General features: G+C 43.8%; 1 protein-coding gene across 2 annotated transcripts; it reads right to left on the bottom strand.

The window, feature by feature from the left end:
* Positions 1-1237: 1237 nt before the first annotated feature.
* On the bottom strand, positions 1238-16419 carry ZNF410 (zinc finger protein 410). Of its 2 annotated transcripts, XM_089658915.1 has the most exons (10): positions 16279-16418; positions 11306-11374; positions 10525-10621; positions 9066-9269; positions 5619-5810; positions 4754-4892; positions 2788-2969; positions 2626-2715; positions 2025-2123; positions 1238-1777 (listed from the first exon to the last, which is right to left on the bottom strand). In XM_089658915.1, exons 2-10 carry the CDS (start codon positions 11336-11338, stop codon positions 1656-1658), a joined length of 1158 nt encoding a protein of 385 aa, XP_089515041.1. In that variant the 5' UTR covers positions 11339-11374; positions 16279-16418; the 3' UTR covers positions 1238-1655. The 2 variants fall into 2 exon arrangements, with proteins under 2 accessions (XP_089515041.1, XP_089515042.1); XM_089658916.1 differs by lacking the exon at positions 2025-2123 and having other exon boundaries at positions 16279-16419.
* Positions 16420-22720: the final 6301 nt, after the last annotated feature.

Below are 22720 nucleotides of genomic sequence, written 5' to 3'. Positions count from 1 at the left end.
CCCTTCTAATGGGCTGAGAGTTGGGTTTAGCACGCCTAGATGAACTGACTGCAGAAGACGGCTGGGACCTCGCCAACTTCTTTGAATGTCTTAAAGCGAAGGTAGGTTATGCTCTGGCTCTCCACAGAATTCTTGATCATGGTGTCAACATTAAGATTGAAGAAACTGCATCCCTCAAGGACCAAGCAAGTCAGGCATTCCTTTGATACAGCTTGAGCTTTCCTGGCTCTCAGACTGCTCGGTGCATATGTATGAACCTCAAACCCACACAAGATAAACTTTTAGATGCTTCCAACAAGCATCCACACACGCTGTTGGGAAGGGGATTACCCCATCAGTGGAAGGTTTTGGTTTTTTTTTAATTTTAAAAAGGGATTTCATTCATTCTGCCATGTTTGACAAATTAAGATCAACAGAGGACAGAACCTGCAGAGAAAACAGATATAAAGGCAAACACAGCCTCACAAGGCCTAGTGCTTTTCCTGTTAATGTGGTTCACTGGCATAAACATAGTGGGTATACCCAATGTTTTATTAAATTCGCTCTCAAAAGGGAATTCCAACATACTTTCAGGTTGGGCCCAGGATTCTTCAGGGTGCTCTGCAGTCCATATAGAAGATTAACTCAAAAAGCAGGTGTAGTGAAAAGGACATTGTAGACTGATCCTCCAACTGCAGGGTAGCATTCACTGCGTCAATTAGGTCTGATACAATCCTTGTAATTCTGGAGTGAAGTCAGTGAAAGAAGTGAATCCATAGAGAATTAAATTGAAGAGAAAAAGGGCTAGCAATGGTGGTTAGACATTTCTCAGCAAAACTGAAGAAAATTAATCCATCCTCCTAGAACACTAGCAAAAAAGCTGAGGCATGCTGGGTAGAGAAGGGGTCATCCTGGACTAGCCTCTGATTCTTTTTGTTTGCCAGTGTCCAGTCCTTCTGTAGGTGGCACTATAACTCAACAGTATCTGAATTTCTGTGTCCCTCAATGGACAGGAGCGAAATGGGATTTTTGTACTCAACATAAAATCTGTTTCTTGGACTCCATTAAGGGACACAGGTTCCCCATTACCCCCCTCCTATTGCTGCAAAACTGGCAGGCCAACATTTTTTTGTTTGCCAATGTCCAGTACTCTTGCAGGCAACTGTCAAAAGACAATATCCCTCAATGGGCTCCAGGAAAAGGATTTTACAGCCAATACAAAAAAATGTTGCTCTAGATTATATACAGCTGCTTGATATAAAATAAAAGTAATTTTATTATAGTTTCCAGAGTTATGATGTGACCTATTCCTAGGATGGCAGTGGTATGATTTAATTACACCACTTTACTGACCTATGAAACCATTGCCAGGAAAGAGTTTATTTTACCAAATTAGTAGCAGGGGGTGGAAGGGGGGGGTTCACATTTAATGTGCTTTTACAGACTGTCATGTTTCGGAAGACGTGAGGGCCTGGATTCTGTCCATACATTAAGTGATTTTCCTTTACAGAGGTGAATGTTCCTTGCATCCCCATACTCTGCAGGACTTCAGTTTATCAGTTTTTCCAGAGCCAGTCAAAGTCCAAGACTTGGTTCCTCAGACAGTTCTTGATCTTTTCAATATATTATTTCCATGTGCGCAGCAAAACCAATTACAGAGAGTTATGTCAGTGTTTTTAGCTAAGCAAAATGGAGACATCCTCTTCATAGGAGTGTCTGTCTGATGACACAGAGAGCAGAGAAGAGTCCTGTAAGGTGTCTTCACTCAGCTGGAGATGCTCCTCCATTCTACGGTTTTCTGAAATAAGAAAGTAAATCCTGAAAATCCAAACTGGACTTTTCCTGTTGATATCTGCAAAACTTCTCAATCCAAAATGGACTGTATGTAACATGATAGGTAACTATTCTGTGCACAGCTATGCAACTTATAAACCCAACTTCCCCCCATTACAAGCATAACCCATGAGGATTGTAGGAGGCCCACCTACCTTACAGCTTTTCAGGATGACCACCTACCTTACAGCTTTCCAGGACGCAGCACCTACCTTGCAGCTTTCCGGAGTGATGCTTTTTTACATGAGCATTCCGGCTTCCACTCTGGGAAAAGTTCTTCCCACAGATGGGACACTGGTGAGACTTCACACCTGCCCAGCACATATAAGCAGGAGCCTTATCACAGTGTGCACATACAATGGCTGCTTCTGGTTACAAAATGAAGTACGTGAAGGTCAGAGGTTTGGCTTAGTAGGTACAAAGTATATTGGCAAATCCTGCATCAGACGTGCTTTTTTTAACAGGTTACTCTAATATTTAAAAAGGAAGGGCACACACAATGTGAGATGCTTCACCCTATTACCTGCTATAATGCTCTATAGAACGGAGAGGTCTACGCTACATGGACTCTATATGTGAGAAGGCTGGCAAAAGAAAATCATATCTTCCAAAGACATGGATTAGTTGCATGTGAAGGATGCAATCCACACAATAACAGGCTACAATACAGTTACATATTTAAGCAGAATTTTCCTATTTATTCTATTGGCCAAACAGTGGCTACTGAGGATAAAACTATCATTGGCCAAACAGTGTCACATACAGACAGCATTATACCATAACTCAGACATAAGGGTCATAGAAAGTCTTTACCTGAATGGACGACCTGATGTTTACGCAGGCTGGAATACTCGGCAAACGATCGGCCACACCCCTCCATCTCACACACAAATGGCTTCTCTCCTGAGAGAAGACAAATCATCAGTAAAACAGTCAACCACAAGCCTAGACTTAGCGGCCGCTGCCACCACTCACCAGTGTGAATGCGGAGATGGTTCTTCAGGTTTCCAGCTGTTGTGAACTGTTTCCCGCAGCCAGTTTCTGGGCACAGGAATGGCCGTTCTCCATTATGAGTGCGCATGTGGACTTTTAACCTCTGAAGAACATAAAAACTCTTCCCACAGCCCTCTGCTGGACAGGTAAAGGAGCGGTCATTCCTGAAAACAAAAAGATAGGAGCAGTGAGGCGGGGAGTCAGTTCACCCCAAGCAGAGTGATAAGGTTGCCAGCTCAGATCTCCTCCTCAGATCACAGGACACATCTCAGATGAGATTTAGCTAGGATTTACAGTGAAATCTGTCTAATATTTGGACTGATATGGATATTTGAATTAATACATTCAGCCTTTAGGCTATTTTATAGCTTCCCCCCCCCCCCCCCCACTGTGCTAACCTAGCCCACCTCCCTGGAAGCATACTTACCTTGTAATTATTCCTGTGACCACCCGGGTTTGTTTTACATCCCACTGCCAACCTCTTCCATGTGCTGTCTACACCTGTACAGTTGCTTTTCATAGGGTTGTCTAGGCTCATCTCTTGAGACAGGATATGCTTGGCAAGCAAAGCCAGCACACTGAAGATCTCCTAGCAGGATAAAACCCTGAAGGCCATAATTTCAAGGTAAGTATGCATTTAGCAGGGACTGGGTGGGGGGGGGGGAAGCACACTTGGAATGTTTCCTGTAAACTATATAGTCTGGCTTGCAGTCTTTTATGCAACAGTATATCTTTATCTAATCAAACAAGAAGAAAACATCTATGCTAATGCAAGCAAGAGGGGATATCTGCTACGAAGTTTAGGAGCCGTTCTGTTAAGGAATAAAAAGATCACAAATTTATGGCACACCATGAAATCATGTATAAGGAAAGATGGGACTTTTCAGGTACATATTGTCAAAAATCAATTGGCTAGTTTTGGTTAAAATTAATGTATTGGTTTATTTCAAAATATCAATTAAAATTACTGTTAAACTGTGTACATCACAGTATCTGAACAACCTCCTGAGTAATAATAATAATTAAAACAAAAAAAAAGAAAAAAAAAAAAAAAAAAAAAAAGAAGGAGTAATTCCAAATATATACAACATTCAGTATTCATACAAAATTCAAACAACCAATGGGGTATCCCATTCTTTCTTAGACCAAAAGTGGACTTCAATCGGGGGAAATGGAGGTAAGAGATTGGAAATACAATATCACACTTTCTGGCTGCAAAAAGTGGAAATACACGTTATGGCATTAATCTCTAACATAACAACAATAAATGTACGTTCTCTGTGTACTTCTGTAACACAAAATAGTATAAAAACAAACAGATTACTCCAGATGAGAAGCTTGCTAAAAAGAGTTTTGCAAGAAAGTACACTTACAAAGTTATAATGCATATTTCAGAGCTCTTTACCTCCATTTATCCTGATGAAATAGACCTGTGGTCTAAGAAATGTGTACAGAATTGGATACCCCATCATTGTACTAAGTATGCTTCAGTTCTCCCCAAACAGAGTGATAAAAGGTTGCCAGCTCAGAGCTCCTCAGATAGGGATCACAGAACGCATCTCAGATCACCAGATTGGTGGATGTGGTTTTTGTTCAATACAGCGTCTCTATCTGGACTTGATATTTTGAAATGATTATATATTGATTATTAACCAAAACCAGTTAACGGATTCTCAATATTATGTACCTGAAAAGCCCCATCTTTCCATATGTACCATTTGAAAGAATCCTGGCGATGTTGGTATAATTGACCTAGCAACTATGATTCCATGGATCATTACTTAAATTCCTAGCACACTAACATACAACCAACACCCAGGCTGTAGAGATGACCGACACGCAGGTATCAATTCTGGGGCTTCTCTTGTAATTTAGCAAATGACAGTGTTCACATAAAAGGACAAAAAGCCAATGCACTCCTCTCGCTATATTGGTGCAGGAAAGTTACCTGTGTGTTTTCAGATGGTATTTCAGGTGTGTCGGCCACACAAAGACACGGTCACAGCCCTGGTACGAGCAGTGCAGACGCTTCTCTGATGGAGTAGCTTTTGGTTCAATTTCTGGGAGATTATTCAGTGAAATTTCAACTGAAAAATAAAAGAGAAAATTCTAAATATCATAAGTCTAGATCTTTATAACTTTTTGCCTAGTCCAAAAACCATCACATTCCAACCTCAACCTCAATCACTACTGCAAAAGACCCAATCTCTAGTTTAAATGACCCGTATTGTGAAAAATCCTTTATTCTGATAAGTGCATGAACATGTATATTATTCAGCTAATTATGCCCTTCTTTATTGAACTTACATTTCCATATTTACCCAATGGCCAAGCTGTCCAGCCAAAAGGACAAACTACTACACAAAGATTCTATACATACACTATCTATCTAAAATGTGTGTGTGTATATATACACATACATACATATACATATACATATACACACATACATATATATACACACACACACATACATACATATATATACACACATATATATATATATATACATACACACACACACACAAATATACACACACTCTATATATATTACATAATACACAAAAAAAAAAAGAGAAAACAATGAAGACAAGTCTAATAAATATACAGATAACAGTGCTGTTATGAAGCATTCTTGTCATTTGGTATAAGAATAGGAACGAGCACAGTGAGGATGCAACACTGTTAAAGGACTTTGACTATACATCATCATATGGACGACTTCCAAGCTTTAACATCAGACATACGTGGATAAAAAAAAAAAAAAAAAAAAAAAAAAAAAAAAAAAAAGGGGTCCCTCCACTAGTTATTACCATTATTGCTATTCTTCGCATTCTTTGCCAATTGCGCCCGAGTGGCAGCAATCAAACTATCATGAGCCAATTCCTGAACCCGCAGGAACCACGGCGTGCTGCTATCTGTGCAATCATTGGACAGGAAATCATTTCCAGAGTCCTCTGCTTCATCCTGAACAAAGACTAAATGTTCCGATGGTGAGCCAAGTCCTAGAAGAGGAAGAGAAATCAAGTTAGTAGTGGAAGCTGAATTTAACAAAAGAGATATGAAGTTGGCACTCCATTAAAACAATATCTGAACCCAAATAATATATTGTAGAATGCTATTCCATAAAATGTAGTGGCTTTGTTAGTGTTCTTTTTTTTTTTTAAAGGTATATTACTGTACATCTACAAGTATAACAATCTGTAGATCCTGCCAAATGTTCAGTATGCTTGTAACTACATGTGAATTGAACTGAAATCTGAAACAAAAAATTATGTTTTGTAATTTACAAGTTAGGTAAAAGTTATTTTTTGTAAACTACAAACCCCCACCCACTATGTAATGAAGATGGAGAATAGGAGTTGTCTGGTTGGTGGAGTCACAACACTGCTCCTTCATAGATTCAGTACAGTAGATAAGCATTTTCACCCAAGGACAGGAGTGAATTTCTGGCAGAATAACCAAGCAAAAATAAGCATGATCAGAAAGAGAGGGGCTGGCCCTGTGTCCCTCAACCCAAAAATATTTTCTCTCTCATCCATTGAGGGGGACATACTGTTGGATGTCCAGAAGCAGTGCAACTGATAGGTGAGCAAACCATAGGAACTGGAGACTACCTGTAGTTCAAAGAGCCACCTGAAGGACCTAATGCTTCGTACACACGAGACTATCTGATGAATAATCGTCCGTTTTTCCTTTTTGCATGCTAGTCTCAAATCGAAAATGAATAGGTTACTAAACTTATGAAGATTCTCGTAGGACAGAATTCAACATCCCGCAATGATGTATTGTATTCTTTCGTTTATAAGCATGTGTGGTCTTGGTCACACAATTTTTTTTAACAGACGAATACTGTAGAGATTACACAAAAACGGTTTGTTCTGTTATCTTACCAGAACACTTTCTGTGATTGTCCTTTCGGATACTTTAGTATGAACGGTCATAATCGGCTTTTGAAAGCTGTGTACCAACCATCAGATTATCGTATGATCACTCCAAAAGCTGTATTTTTCATCAGATTTTCTCATCGTGTGTACTAGGCATTATGCTCAAAGAAATCATCAGAAGCATCAGAAAAGACCTGAACATCCACCTAGTAAAACTTGGATCACGTATGAACCAAAGACAAGACAAGACAAACCTCTGAAATGTCTGAGCGGTAAGAGCTACTTTGTGCACCAAAACAGACTGTTCCCTCAGCAGGAGGTCATCTATATATCCCACAATGGGAATGCCTTGAGAATGCAGTAAAGCTAGCACAGGGGTCACACCCTTGGTGAAGACTCAAGGTGCAGAAGGTAGGCTGGATGGAAGGGTCACAAACTGGAAGGGCAGAGGACCCACCACAAAGCATAGGAATTACTGAGGTGCTGGAAATAGGAGAAGGACACACAGGTATGTGCCCTTGATACCCACAGAGGGCAGAATGTCTCCCTGATTAAGGGAGGCTATGACAAACCTGGTGGATTCCATGCAGAATTCTGGGTCCAAATGAAGACATTTAGGGGGAGATCTACGAAAACTGGAGCACTCAGAATATGGTGCAGCTATGCATGGGTGCCAATCAGCTTCTAACTTCAGCTTGTTCAAATAAGTTTTGACAAGAAAACCTAGAAGCTGATTGGTTTGTGTGCAGAGCTGCACCAGATTTTGCACTCTCCAGTTTTAGTAAATAACCCCATAAGGCTGCTTTCACTCTGATCCGCTTTTGGTGCATTCATCAGATTTAAAAAAAGCATAAGAAAAGTGGAAGAAAACTGCATCCCTTTAAATCCTATGGCGCTCTTCACACTGATTCATTGCGCAGTTGCGGTGAAAAAAAAAATCCTTCTTACTGCAATTTTGGTGCATGTTTGTTCAGTTCAGCGCATGTGCAGTGGGCACCGGCTGTGAAGCCGCAAACTGTCACAGCCAGGTGCCGACACTGAAGATGCCGGCGCCAGGGAGAGAAGACAGCTGGTGAAACCAGCAGTGGTGAGGATATCGCTGGACCGAGGGACAGGTAAGTGTCTGTATTTTAAAAGTCAGCAGCTACAGATTTTGTAGCTGCGGACTTATTTCTTTTTTCAGGTGGAACTCCGCTTTAAAGGATGATTATTTCTTTTGTTACATCAGACCACTGTCACTTTCAAGGTGTGTTTCTCCTACAACGTGACAACACTGGGTTCAACAAGGGAAAATGTCACCAGCACACCGAGGATCACCAATATGGGTCCAAAGGTTTTAATTAACGATCACATAGTTACAGCAAGGCAACGTTTCAGAGTCTCGCAGGTCACATGCCTGATGAAGGGGTCCTGCGAGACTCCGAAATGTTGCCTTGCTGTAACTATGTGATCGTTCATTAAAACCTTTGGACCCATATTGGTGATCCTCGGTGTGCTGGTGACATTCTCCCTTGCTGATTTTGTTCGGTTCCAGCAGACGGTCGCTGCAGCACCCACTTATACACACAGCCATTTTTAACACAGGAATGTGTGCGTTTGAATTGTACACTTGAACACTGGGTTCAAGCCACAGTATACATCAAACTGCTGGAAAAGCACTTGCTAGAGACCAGAGGGCAGGAGACAAATATAGCCTTCTGATCTCAAGATCAAAACTGGTGGGTTGGCAGTATTTAAAGTGATATTAAAAAGGTATTAAAGGCTTGGCTGTTTTTTTTTTTTTGAACAACAAACATGTTATACCTACCTGTTCTGTGCAGTGGTTTTGCACAAGGCAGCCCTAATCCTCCTCTTCTCAGGTTCCCCACTAGCTCTCCTGGCTCCTCCCCCCTGCTGAGTGCCCCCACAGCAAGCCGCTTGCTCTGTGGGCACTTGTGCACACTCACTCCCGAGCTCCACTCTGCGTGTCTAACACACACAGTGCAGCTCAGCCCTAATAATGCCCCCCCTCACTTCTCACTGGCCAATGGCTCCCACTGCTGTGTCTCAGCCAATAAGGAGAGAAAGACCCGGGAGAGCTGAGGCTGTGGGGGGGGGGGGGGGGGGTATTAGGAGGGGGGCTGCTGCACAGATAGAAAACATGATGGTAAAAAACATTCAGCCTTTACCACCACTTTAAATAAAACACACTGGACACTAACACATGCTTCTCTCCACCCGATAGGTCAGAAATATGTGGAGGATGTGGAAAGGGGTAATGTGGAAGATCCCCAGGTTCCGCAAAGCTAGTGGGTACAATCACATGTATGCAGGTTGGCTGAAAAAGATGTAGAACCAGACAGATAAGGGAAGGAAAGCATGTGAAATTATTACCTGATCTGGCAAGATTAAGGAGGATGAAGGATGAATTATCATTGGCTGGTAGATCTTGTAGCAATGATGATGGTTCTGAAGGTGATAAAAGAGCGCGGCTCTTATCATCTCTGGTGTCTGCACCTGGATCAATATCCACCTGAAGACTGTTCAACAACGCTGGGCTGGGCACCTTACATGGCATCCTCTGCACCACAGGGGCATCTAACCAACAGAGCAAGACAAAACATTAGCAACATATTTTCAAAAACAAAGTGCACAATACCCAAATTGATCTACATAGCCCCACCATTGAAGCCAAGGAGACAGGTGTCAGGAGATGGGAGTCTAGGAGGACATCTAGTACTCCTGCTGTAACATCTAATCTGGAGGCTTCATAGACAATCTCAGCTGGACCCTCTGTAAAATCGAAGCTAGGGGTCTCAGATGACCTATGAGGGTCCCTTTGAAACATCTAATCTGGGAGATTCATAGATGACCTCTGCCAGCCCCACTGTAACAACTAATCTTGGTACCTCATATAGGACTTCTGCTTGTCCCTCTTACATCTAATCTGGGGGGCTTCATAGATGATTCCTGCCAGTCATGCTCGGCTCCAACTGTCCATCCCACACAATATTTCTGACACCAAAGCAGACCAGAATGGGGAAAGACTTTAAGTTAGCAGTGGCTAACTTATCTGATAAAGGGGACCCTGACATCACCAAAGGGCCGAACATAATAGGCAGTCAATGTAAAGCTACAGAAAGCTGTTGAAGACTGCAGACATGCAATAGTAGATGATCTACATCTCAAGTGAGGTAAACAACTGCAAATATGCTGTAGAAGTTGTTGGAGATGGAGGACATCCTCGATTAGACAGTCATAGGGGTTGATTTACTAAAACTGGAGAGCGCAAAATCTGGTGAAGCTCTGCAAAGAAACCGATCCGCTTTATTGAACAAACTGAGGTTAGAAGCCGATTGGCTACCATGCAGAGCTGCACCAGATTTTGCACTCTCCAGTTTTAGTAAATCAACCCCTTTGAATGAAGTCACATAATATGATATTCCTAAAGATCATAATTGTTACTTCCCTTTTGCAAGTCTATACTCTCACCTTTGTGCTCCCTAAACATCTTAAATATTAGCGGTGCCACATTTGATATTTTTTCAGCAGGATGCATTATATCAGATAAGAGAAAAGGATTGACAATAAAAAAGTCAGACAGTGTAAATGAAATAAAGTCACGTTAAGTACTGGAAGATGTTTAAAAAATATTTTTCCTTCACAGGCTGCAGTAAAAAAAACACAGACTGATGTCTGCAGCGGCCCTTAGGGCAACATAATGAGTGCCAAAGGGCTGCACGCATCTCTCAGGCTGCAGGTTGGGCACCAGGGCATTAGGTGTCCACAAAGCCACCCCGCACACACAGTTCAGTCCACCGTGTCTCCTCTGACTCCACTGTGATGTGTCTACCTGGCAGGAGGAGGGAGCTGCATTCTGGGTTCCCGGGCAGGAGAGAGAGACTTTCTCCCAGCGGAATAGAAGCGTTCTGTACAAACTCCACCAGCAGCTGAAACACAAAAAAAAAGATCAAATCAATGTGACGCCTCATGGTGCCTAAGGAAGGCAGCGAAGGGTAACAGCTAGTGGTTGTGATAAAAACATAGCAAGTATATAAAAAGCTAAAAGAAACTTAAAGGATAAGTTCACCTTTTGACCAAAAATTATAAATGCACATTTTTTTGCAGGTAATAAAAAAAAAAGTGAATTTATTATTTTTAGTTGCAGGAGCCTTGAAAGATTTGCACAGAGATCAGCAGATTGCTGGTGCCATGCAGGTCTCCTGCAGACCTGTCAGTATATCTGCTTACCTGTACGGGATGTGCGGGAAGAATCAACAAACTACCACAGTAATCTGGTAGTTCATTGAGAACTACAAGCCAGCAGCCGCTAAGGCTGTCAGGAGTTGTAGTTCATTCATTTACAGAACACTGTGAATGAATAAATGACGCAGCCGTGTGGGCAGAGCTCTTAATGGCCACGCAATCTTTAAAAGGTGACAGCTAGTACGGGGAACTGTACCATGCAATGCTGTCACAGGGAGGGGGAGCGGCTGCAGCAATGGAAAAAGGAGAACTTATCCCTTAATGGTAATAAAGTGGATAGGGATGGGGGGGGGGGGGGGGGAAGAGCAGAAAGTAAAAGATGGCTACAGGGACAAGAAAATATGGGTGGAGATAGGGTTACCAATCACCTCAGGTTTAGGCTGCAGCTCATCAGATAACATTGGAGCAGCTCCGCTATCAAGTAAATCCAGCTCCACCTGCCGGAAAAAAAGAACACAAGTTATTACCTTAGAATTCTTCCTCCAGGAATCCTCCAGGACAGTCACATGAGAGAAGCTTCACCCATCTTCAGGTAAACACAAGCACAGAGAGGTTAAAAGATTCTCGGCAGCTCCAGAACTGAAGGCTCACCCAGCAAAGAAAAATCATATGGAGGGAACTCGCTGTCCTGGAGAATTCCTTGAAAAGGAGATACAAGTTAAGAACTCATGTTTTCTTAAGTCACTCTCCAGGACGTCACATGAAAGACTACAAAGATGTGTACTTCCAGAGAGACCACAGACCAGGGGTGGACTGACAACTCATGGGGCCCCCGGGCAATAGGGGATCATGGGGTCCCTGTGTCCTTGCCCAAACTCAAAAAAGCCTATGAAAAAGGTACCAGGGGCATTTCATGGGGCCCCCTACTGACCCCGGGCCCTTGGGCAGTGCCCAAGTTTCCAAATGGTCAGTCCGCCCCTGCCACAAACTGAAAACTCCTCACCGGAATGAAAAAACCTGAGGGTGGATTCTGCAATATCTCATAAAGACCGGGCCTTGGACCATGTGGCAGCTTTGCAAAATAGCACAATGGTTCCCCCAACCCTCCTGGCCTAAGAAGTTGGAAAAAAGCAATGTGCTGTAACCTTATATGGAAATTCTGGTCTTAGGGGGTATAAGCTAATTCAATAATAGACCGGAACTAACTTGCAAATTAAGTTTTAAAGATAGTTGTAACCCCCTGTTGCAAAAAGAAAACTCACTTCCTGTGAATGGCAGGAGGCCTGATCAGATTTTCACTTGATCAAAAAGAATCTATTTAAAAACAGGCGAACAAAAACAAAAAAAACTCCTATGAAAAGAAAAAAAGGATCTACAACCTGATGACCTCTTAAGGTTCCAGGAACAAAAGCAAAAAGTCTATTAGGGTTGGTTAGGCAAGACTTCTCACGGGAAGCCTGACCCAGAAACTACACAACAACCTACAAGGGGTGTGAAGAGACTCCCGAGTCCGCTATGAACACCAGAATTTGATCTAACAAATTCAACAAGACTGAAGAAACAGAATTCAGGGAAAATAACACCAGAAGGGTAGGCAGGACTCAGAATATAGGGGGGAGATTTACTAAAGTTGGTGCACACAGAATCTGGTGCAGCTGGGCATGGTAACCAATCCGCTTATAGGTTTTGTTAAAGCTTAATTGAACAAGCCAAAAGCAGATTGGCTACTATGGACAGCTGCACCAGATTCTCTATCAGTTTTAGTAACTCTCCCACATAGGGTCTAGACCTAGACTAGGGTGATGAACACCCACCCTGAGGATGACACTTTAAAAAAACAAAAACAAAAAAAAAAACACCCTGGCTAATACACTAAAGGTGCGCTTGGGAATCCGAGAAGGATCCTGCTAAAAAATCATCCCATCTATCCCTGACCTTTAACCAGAGACCTACAACACATGTTCCTGATCTCCCTGATCCAGCAAAGAATCAATCTGTGGCACCAGGAACAGAAGATCCCTCACACATGACTAAGAAACATCACCTGATTGAAGTCCAAAAACAAGGGAAGCACCTGAAAAGAAATCCTCGACAGGCTGTGCCTCAGTAAAGTGAAGAGGCCATATTCCTAGGTGTGCAGGTCCCCCAAAACCATTAAAGTCTTCTCCCAGGTGGACAGGCCCTCAAAATTTTTTAAAGTCTTCTCCCAAGTGAACAGGTCCTTCAAAACCATTAAAGTCTTCTCCCAAGTGGACAGGTCCTTCAAAACCATTAAAGTCTTCTCCCAAGTGGACAGGTCCTCATCTTCTCCCAGGTAGACATGCCCCCAACACTATTAATGGCTTCTCCCAGGTAGACAGGTCCACCAAAACCATTAATGTCTTCTCCCAGGTGGACAGGTCCCTCAAAACCATTAATGTCTTCTCCCAGGTAGACGGGTTCCACAAAACCATTAATATCTTCTCCCAGGTGGACGGGTCCCTCAAAACCAATAATATCTTCTCCCAGGTGGACGGGTCCCTCAAAAACCATTATTATCTTCTCCCAGGTGGACAGGTCCCTCAAAACCACTAATGTCTTCTTTCAGATGGACAGGTCCCCTCAAACCACTAATGTCTTCTCCCAGGTGGACAGGTTCCCCCAAACCATTAATTTCTTCTCCCCGGTGGACAGGTTCCCCCAAACCATTAATGTCTTCTCCCAGGTAGACAGGTCCACCAAAACCATTAAAGTCTTCTCTATTCTTGCCAGGGGAATCCTGGAGCAGGAGACCAAAGAGCATCATCCATCAACCAATCCTGAAAGCCACTTGGTTTCTCTCCTGATGAGCTTAACCTGCCACGCAGAGGCTAAGGAATCCCTAAAAGTGTGAGACTCTCCCTTACAGTATGTCCAGCAGCATAGATGAGAGGAACAGGTTTCAAGGGAAATGCTCTTTTTGGGAGCAACAAATATGAGACAGACTCATTATATTGTCCAGTGCAGGAAGCAAACCATCTCCTCTGACATAGGAAGGATTTGTGTTCCTTCTCAGAGATGAAGACTCAACCCCTTGATGGTGTCCAACAGAGTCCAAGCCAGTAAATATGCCTGGGATGGGATCCCAGAAAGTAAAAGGGAACCACCTGTCCTGGTTAAGAAGACAAACCAAGAGAGGATTCAAGGAGAACAAGATGATAGGAGAATAGAATCCCTACCAGTCTGTGGTCCATAGGGGCAGGCATGTTAGACTGTCTAAAAACTAAACCCAAAATGGCATAAAAGCCTAAAGAGGACTGATAAGAAAAAGAAGAAGGGAACCATCTTCTGGAAGATGGGTTCTCCAACATTTGATGCCCCTGCAAGGGAGGAGAAAGGGGTATCTCCCTGTCTGATGACAAGGGGCCTGAACATATTCTGTAGTGAAGCACTATGGCGGACACCAACAACTACAATGCTAAAAGCTGATAAAGTGAGATCTGTCCAGATCTTGGTGGTGGTAGGCCCTTCTGGGAGATTTTATCTGCTACAATCCATGTCGGGTATCCCGCACACAAGCTCCTCCCATGGAGCCCAGGGTGTCTTTCACCATCAAAAGTGGAGAACGCAGTCACCCGCGACCTTCTGATTATATGCCTGGAGACAGCTACACCGGGATATCAACACTTGTTGGAAGGGATATCAACACTTGTCAGACATCCCCGGGACGGGGATCCATCATGTCAATTGTCACTGACCCACCTCAGTCAGAGAAGGAGGGGCTTCTGGTCTGTCCTCGCATGTGCAAGTATCTGGTGGCAGAAACAGACTCAGCGCAGCGGACCCTTTTACCTGTAACAAAGCTGGGGTCAGGCAGAGGGATCCCCTGAGGAATCAGGGAGTAGAAAAACAAAAAAGAAATGCAACAAGATGTGCCTGCAGGAGAGACAGGAAACCAAAACTGAGGGGCGGGGGCAGCTGGGGAGCTAATAACCTCTCAGGACCTGTGCTTACCTGTAGGTGGGTGGAGCCTATGACATGTGACTGTCCTGGAGGATGACCTGGGAAAGATCAGATAAGACCTACACTTATATAATGAGCTCGGGGTGGGGGGTGATATGATAAGGTGTGTGGTGCCAGTGGAGGCTAAAAACAGTGATGGGTGCAGTTAGGGACCATGGGTGATGTGATGAGTGCCGTTGAGGGCCGTGGGGGCAGTAAGGGGCCACGGGCAATGTGATGGGTGCAGTTAGGGGCCACGGTGACTCGATGGGAGCTGTAAGGGGTGATCCGATGGGTTCCGTTATGGGGCGATGCGATGGGTGCAGTTAGGGGCCACGGGCGACGCGATGGGAGCTATAAGTGGTGACACAATGGGTGCAGTTAGGTGCAGCAGGTGATGTGATGGGTGCAGTAAGGGACCACGGCGTCGCAATGGGTGCAGTAAGGGACCACGGCGTCGCGATGGGTGCAGTAAGGGACCACGGGAGATGCAATGGGTACATTTACATGATGGGATCTGTAAGGGGTGACTCGATAGGTTCAGTTGTGAGCCACAGGCAACATGATGGGAGCTGTAAGGGGTGACTCGATGGGTGCAGTTAGGGGCGATGCGATGGGTGCAGTTAGGGGCCACGGGTGGCACGATAGGAGCTGTAAAGGAAGACACAATGGGTGCAATTAGGGGTGACGTGATGGGTGCAGTTAGGGGCCACAGGCGACATGATGGGAGCTGTAAGGGGTGATGCAATGGGTGCAGTTAGGGGCAAAGTGATGCGTGCAGTAAGGGACCACGTGCGATGCCATGGGTGCAGTAAGGGACCACGGGCGACGCGATGGGTGCAGTAAGGGACCACGGGCGACGCGATGGGTGCAGTAAGGGGGCCACGGGCGACGCGATGGGTGCAGTAAGGGGGCCACGGGCGACGCGATGGGTGCAGTAAGGGGGCCACGGGCGATGCGATGAGAGCTGTAAGGGGTGACGCAATGGGTGCAGTTAGGGGGTGATGGGTGCGGTAAGGGACCACGGGCGATGCGATGGCTGCAGTAAGAGACCACACAATGGCTGCAGTTAGGGGCCACGGGCGAAGCGATGGGAGCTGTAAGGGGTGACTCTATGGGTTCAGTTAGGGGCGACACAATGGGTGCAGTTAAGGGCCACGGGCAAAGAGATGGGTGCAGCTTGGGGCCATGAGCGACATGATGGGAGCTGTAAGGGGCCACAAGTACCACAAAAGGTGCATTCAGGGCCACAAGTGCAGCAATGGGTGGAATCAGGGGCCAAGATGAGAGGGGCTATGATAATGAGAACAGCTAGATAGATGAGACCCATAAATACTCCCAATTCATATAAACTTGGTAATGGTATGACACCATTCCAGGGGCCCCCAACACTCCCTTCCAGGATCCCAGACTACCCTCTCAAGGGGCCCCTAACACCCACCTCCCTCCTCTCCAGCCGCCAATCCACCGCTCAGGAAATGTACACAATGATCATCACACCGCACAGACGCCGGAATCAACCCGGTCATGTGATTGGAGAGACCCCCGCCCCTGGATGGATGGACCAATGGCAGCTTTTCAACAACTGTACGGAAACCGGAAGTCATTCTTTCTCCTCCATACAGGTGGGCGGTTCTGGCTGTAGTAAATATTGTGCAGAAGAGAGGAATGGACGCCGCCAGGGTTCGGAATGTTGGCTTCCAGGAAAGCGCCGGTCATTTCTGGTGGATGGAGGTCGGCAGAAGATGGTCCTTCGCGTTCGCGAGAATATCGAAAAAAGCCCGAAAGACACATGCCTTGGTTTGTACGGCAGAAGAAATGTACGGAAACCGGACGTAAAGGCGGAGCTATACTGTACGGAAATTAAACGTTTGAAGGAACAGGAAAAATTATACAAATGGAAATAGTGACACCTGCTGGTTACTTTTAGGAAATCCAAGTTAAGAACCCTTACTTTTGGAATTAGTGACACCTGCTGGTTATTTTTAGTACTGCGTGCGTTACTTTTTAAAATAAGGCCACCTGCAGGTTAATTGTTTTAGAACTGCAAGTTTAAAAGTTTGAATTGCTTATATAGTGACACCTGCTGGCTATTTTTAGAACTGAAAGTTTGAAATGTTAAAATAGTGACACCTACTGGTTATTTATAGAACTGCAATTTTGAAATTTGAAAATAGTGACACCTGCTGGCTATTTTGTGGAACTTCGTGTGTTACTTGAAAATAATGACACCTGCTGGTTATTTTTAGAATTGCAAGTTCAAAATTTAAAATATATTATTATACAGGATTTATAGCGCCAACAGTTAGTGCAGCTTTACAATATAAGGGAGAAAGTACAATTACAATACATTTAAGTACAGAAGGAATGTGAGGGCCCGGAATATGAAAATAATGACACCTAGTGGTTATTTTTAGAACTGCAAATTCAAAATGTGAAAGTGGAAAATAGTTACACCTGCTGATTATTTTTAGAACTGCACGTTTCTTTAGAAAATTACATCTGCTGTTTCTTTTTTAAGAACACCAAGTTTAAAGGAGAAGTTTACCTTTTAGACAAAAATAATAAATGCACATTTTTTTGCAGGTAAAAAAAATGTGCATTTATTATTTTTGTCTACAGGAGCCTGGAAAGCATTGCACCAGAGATCAGTAGATCGCTGATGCCATGCAAGTCTCCTGCAGACCTGTCAGAATAACTGCTTACCATACGGGATGTACAAGCAAACATAATCTGACAGGAAGCTTCAATGAACATCTCCGCAGCGGCGCGGTATTTCATTGAAAACTACAAGCCCACAGCTGTTAATGCTGTCAGGACCTGCAGGTCATTCATTCATGGAAGTGTGTGAATGAATGATGTGGGTGGAGCCCTGCATGGCCACACGGTTTTAAAATTTGACAGTACGGGGAGAAGTCTCCCAGTACTATCTGTCAGAGGGGAGGCTGCTGCTGCTATGGGAATATGTTACATGTACCACCCTAAAAATGGGTTGAACATGTAACATGTTCCCAAAGGTGAATTTATTCTTAAAAAAAAAAGTTATTTTTGAAAATAGTGACACCTGGTTGGAATGATTAAACATGCTTGTTACAATGTACATGTGGAAATAGGGACAAGTATTGCAAAAACTGCGGGTGCAAAATCATAAAAGTGCACATTTAACACTTTGCTAGAACTGTTGATAAAAAAACTCTCCAAAATAGTGAAGAAGAACATGCATAGCACCAAAGCTTTTGCAAACTCCAAGCGAGCTTGTTGTGTACTGAAGAGAGGCTTCCGTCTGGTCACTCTGCTATAAAGCCCATATTGGTGAGCAGCAGTGCTGGTTGTCCTTCTGTAATTTTGTCTCATCTCCACACAGGATCTCTGGAGCTCAGTCAGAGTGACCATCAGGTTCTTGGTCACCTCTCTTACCAAGGCCCTTCTCCAATTGCTCAGTTTGGCCGGGCGACCATCTCTTGGGAGAGTCCTGGTTGGGTCAAACTTCTTCTATTTGAGAATTATGGAGGCCACTGAGCTCTTGGGAACCTTCAGCGCAGCAGAAATTTTTTTATTTTGTAGACTTCCCCAGCTCTGTGCTTTGCAATAATGCTGTCTCTGAGCTCTGCAGGCAGTTCCTTTGACCTCATGGTTTTTTGCTCTGATACAGTATACATTGTTAGATGTGTGACTTTCCAAATCACATCCAATCAATTAATTTACCACAGGTGGACTCCAGTCAAGGTGTAGAAACATATCAGCAACAATCAAGAGAAATGGGAGGCACCTGAGCGAAATTTGAACTGTTGTTACAAAGGGTCTGAATGCCAATGTAATATTTCAGTTTTTCCTTTTTCATAAATTCAGACATTTCTAAATTTTCACTTTGTCATTATGAGGTTCTGAGTGTAGATTAATGAGGAAAAAAATGAATTTAAATTGTAGTATCAGACTGCAGCAGAAAAAAAAACACGAAGGGGGTCTGAATACTTTCTGCATGCACTGTACATTTTTTTTGTATTGGCACATGTTCCCCATGGCATTAACTATGCCTATTTTTTATCAAATTAAACATTCTTCTGTGCAATGAATGAAACCATGAATTCCTATCCACAAAATTCCAAATTCTACAAAATGCAAAGAAACTTCTATCCAAGCATTTCCATTCACTAAGAACCCTATAATCATGAGTTTTCAGTATCAGGGATCATTTCCATTACATCGGGGTGTGAATAGCTATGTACAGTGTTTATATGTCTTTATAATGGGGATACTTCTATGCAGATAGTTTTTAACTGTATATTATAGTTCACATCCTTGTTGAAAAAAATATATTTTTGTATGAACAAACTGGGGGGATAAATTTCCCTATTTTGTTTTTGTATTTCAATTGTTTTTTATTAATTTATAACAATTAACACAGGAGCAAGAAATCACGCCCACGCATGGGCTATCAATTGCACATAGAGGAACTAGAAATTAGAGAAATCAGTGCTCTAACACCAACAGGGCCGCCATTTTTTTTTTAAACTGGTAATATGTATGTGTGTTCCTTGGGCACCTAAAATGTCCATGTATTCTATTCCAAGAATTTTTCATGATGTTAATTGGGATGAGGTTTCCCTAATAAATGTCCATGTGTCCCATTCTAGTAGAATATATTTTAACAAACGTCTTTCTGGCAGAAGCAGTGGCTGAGAAATAGAATTTCACAACTCAAACGATATACACACAATGGAGGTCTTGATTGAGGTGAAAAATCAGGCATGGAATGAAGTTCTGGGCCTCAACATCGTCTTTTGCTTGTGAAGGTCCAGAAACAATTCTTTACATGATATGGACACCAGCTCACCAGTGGTGGCTACTAGAAATGGAGCCTCACACCAAGGAAAGAATGCCCTCCACATGCAGAGATAGATTTGGTTGGCTCTGAGGAAGAGGTTGTGTCCTTGAAACGCGTTAGCCAGTTGGTCATCCAGGGTTCCATCGTATGGGCTCAGATGTTGTTTGGATCATACATCTTGTTCAGTTTGACATGGCTGTGTTATGTCCATTGTGAGTATGATACCTATTTTTGTTTCTTTAATAAATTATTTTAAACGATAATGCACTAGGTCGGTGCGCCTTTTTCTGTTTCTCCATTTACATGCAGAGATAGACCTGAAGTAGATTTTCTAGCAGAATAAATAATTCAGAGATGCCGCTGTCCCTCAGAACTTTGGTTTCAACAGTCATGCCGTTACAACCAGCACTCATATAGCAGTATGATATGTTAGTCCCTGAGACAGAAGATCCAAAAGAGTCTTATCAGGCCAAAGTACCGCATTCTCCTGGGCCAATCTAGATCTATAAGGATCATCGGACGGTCTCTGCATACTGTGAAGCAGGCGATGAAGGTACAAATCAGGGTGGCTCACGTGAAGCCACCAGAGCTTTGCTGCAGTCCCTGATCAAGGAATATTTTCCAACATGTCTCGAGCGGGGACATCATACACTGCCCAGAATTTGGCTGGTCCCTGCTGAACAGGCTAAATTTCGATCAGTGGCCAGCTTTATGCTTCTTTGGCTGAGGAAAATGCATCCTTCATAAAGGCATCCAGAGAAGACCCAAGGAGATGTTGACCTTTTGCCGTTGATTTACTAAAACTGGAGAAGGCAAAATCTGGTGCAGCTGTCAATGGCAGCCAATCGGCTTCTAGCCTCAGCTTGTTCAATTAAGCTGGGGCAATAAAACTTGGAAGCTGATCGGTTTCTATGCAGAGCTGCACCAGATTTTGCACTCTCCAATTTTAGTAAATTAACCCCTTTGAGTCCATGGGAGCAAGTGGTTCTTTGACAGGTTCTTCAGTCTCACACTTTAGTCAAAGCGTCCTCTACATGTGAACTGACATGAGACTCCTGCAGGAACTGAAACAGGAAACCTTCAAAAGCCCATAAACACTGGAGCTGAGGGGTACAACTATTGACTCCAGATGTCCTGTGACCAAGGGACCAATGAGAATAGTCATCAGATCCCTTCTAATTGCCCGTGATATTTGAGGTAGTTTGGATCACCAGCCAGCCATGTTGGTAACAGCAAAAGTCTTTAGTCTTTTATACATCAAAAGACAAGTGAAACAGCTTGATTTCAGCATAATAAAATTAACATACCCATACATGATACTCCTGGTACACAAAGAAAAAAAAAAGATTTGGCTCACCGCCCATAAAACTTGTGCCTGAACAGGGTAGCAAAGTCCCCTCCTGCTGGTCCACAGGAAAGGCCACCAAAGCTCAGCAGTGAAAAGCAAACCATTCATCCTTACAAGCTTGTCGTGTTCCAAGTTTCCACTTCTCATGGATACCTGTTGATGCTTCCTGCCCCCTCTCTTGCATATGGGTTAACCCCTTCAAGACCGAAGTACCCATAGTCAAGTCAAAATATGAGACTTAATACTATTGGGTAAGCTGCAAGTAGGTTTGCCCCTTTTACCAGATCCCCTGCATGGGTGAGAATCCTAAGTACTCCCAAACTGTTTCCGGAGGAAACCCATGCAGGCACAGGGAGAACATGCAAACTCCAGGCAGGTGGCACCGTGGTTGGGATTCAAACCGACGACACTAATACTGCCAGGCGGAAGTGCTAACCACTTAGCCACTGTGCTGCCCATCGTATTAACTAGTATAAAGGACACTGCAGCGCTAAGATGCGTCAACCACATCCTGGACATGAGCTTTAGAAAAAAAAAATCCTGCAAAATAAAAGCCAAAAAAAAATTGGGTGCGAAGGAGGGGAAGGATTACTTGGGCAAGTTGTTGGAATGTAGGGTCCACTAAGGGCCAGCAAGGCAATATCTATGCTGGAGGAGATCGAACCCTACACGTGGTGTTGCCAGGAGGCCCCAGGTGGAATTGAATTAGTCTCAAGTGCCCTTACAGGTTGCGATCCATTCCTCCACCTCCATGATCTTAGTCATCTTGATCCAGTCCCCAAAAATGGGAACTTTTGCGCTCTTACAGGTTGGTTCACCTGGACAGGTTATTAGAATGTATGGTCCGCTAAGGGCCAGCAAGGCAATATCTACGCTGGAGGAGATCGAAACCTACATGTGGTGTTGCCAGGAGGCCCCAGGTGGAATTGAATTAGTCTCAAGTGCCCTTACAGGTTGCGATCCATTCCTCCACCTCCATGATCTTGGTCATCTTGATCCAGTCTCCACAACTGGGAACTTTTGGGCTCTTCCAAGGCACACTGCTCTTTAACAAAGTCTTCCACACTTGGGCAAGAGGCTAATAAGCCATTGGGGTAAGGAACATCCTGGTGTTTCCAATCTCCATATAAGAATACCTGAAACAGCTGGTGCACAGAATAGGTCTCGGTGGTCTGAGGAGCTCTAAGGACCCCACAATAAGGACAGCATTAGTAGGAACAACGGGCTGATCCTCAAGCTTCAGACTGATGAGCACAACCTCAATAAGGGCCTAAATTGTCTCTTCTAGTTTAGAAGTGATAGAAGAAGATGGCAACTCCTCGGGCAAGTTCATCTGGAAGGGTCTGGAGACAGAGTTTTAGCCGAAGATGGCTCAGGGCATTAAGGTCCGGTAATAGGAGAAATGCGTTGTCACACAGGATTGTTTTTTAGGTTGCAGAAAAATCTTGCAAGCAGGCCAAATCCATAACTGTATGAGCAGGTTAAAAAAGATCAAAGTAGGTTGGGTAAGGGTTGGATCTGGTCCCAGCACTCATGCTACACGCGAAAATACAAATATTTACAGGAGATATCTGCCTGTCTATGGCCACCTTAGGCCCCATTCACACTACAGCATACACCAGTGTGAGGGCCATGTTCTCCCATGCTGCATCCCGGTGCCGGCAGTCCCATTCATGTCCATTGGGACGCAGCGGCTGCACAGACACAGCT

The sequence above is a fragment of the Staurois parvus genome, unplaced genomic scaffold, assembly GCF_062004578.1.
Source record: "Staurois parvus isolate SC_StPar_1 unplaced genomic scaffold, SC_StPar_1.0 ptg001112l, whole genome shotgun sequence".
Classification (NCBI taxonomy): Eukaryota; Metazoa; Chordata; class Amphibia; order Anura; family Ranidae; genus Staurois; species Staurois parvus.
This window is presented reverse-complemented; position numbering and strand designations above follow the sequence as displayed.

Coding starts and splice junctions, on each gene's coding strand:
- ZNF410 (XM_089658915.1), bottom strand. CDS start 11,338: ATGTTATCTGATGAGCTGCAGCCTAAACCTGAG. Junction 2,716..2,787: donor CCATCTCCGCATTCACACTG/GTGAGTGGTGGC, acceptor GTCTTCTCTCAG/GAGAGAAGCCATTTGTGTGT. Junction 2,124..2,625: donor ACATCAGGTCGTCCATTCAG/GTAAAGACTTTC, acceptor TGTGCTGGGCAG/GTGTGAAGTCTCACCAGTGT.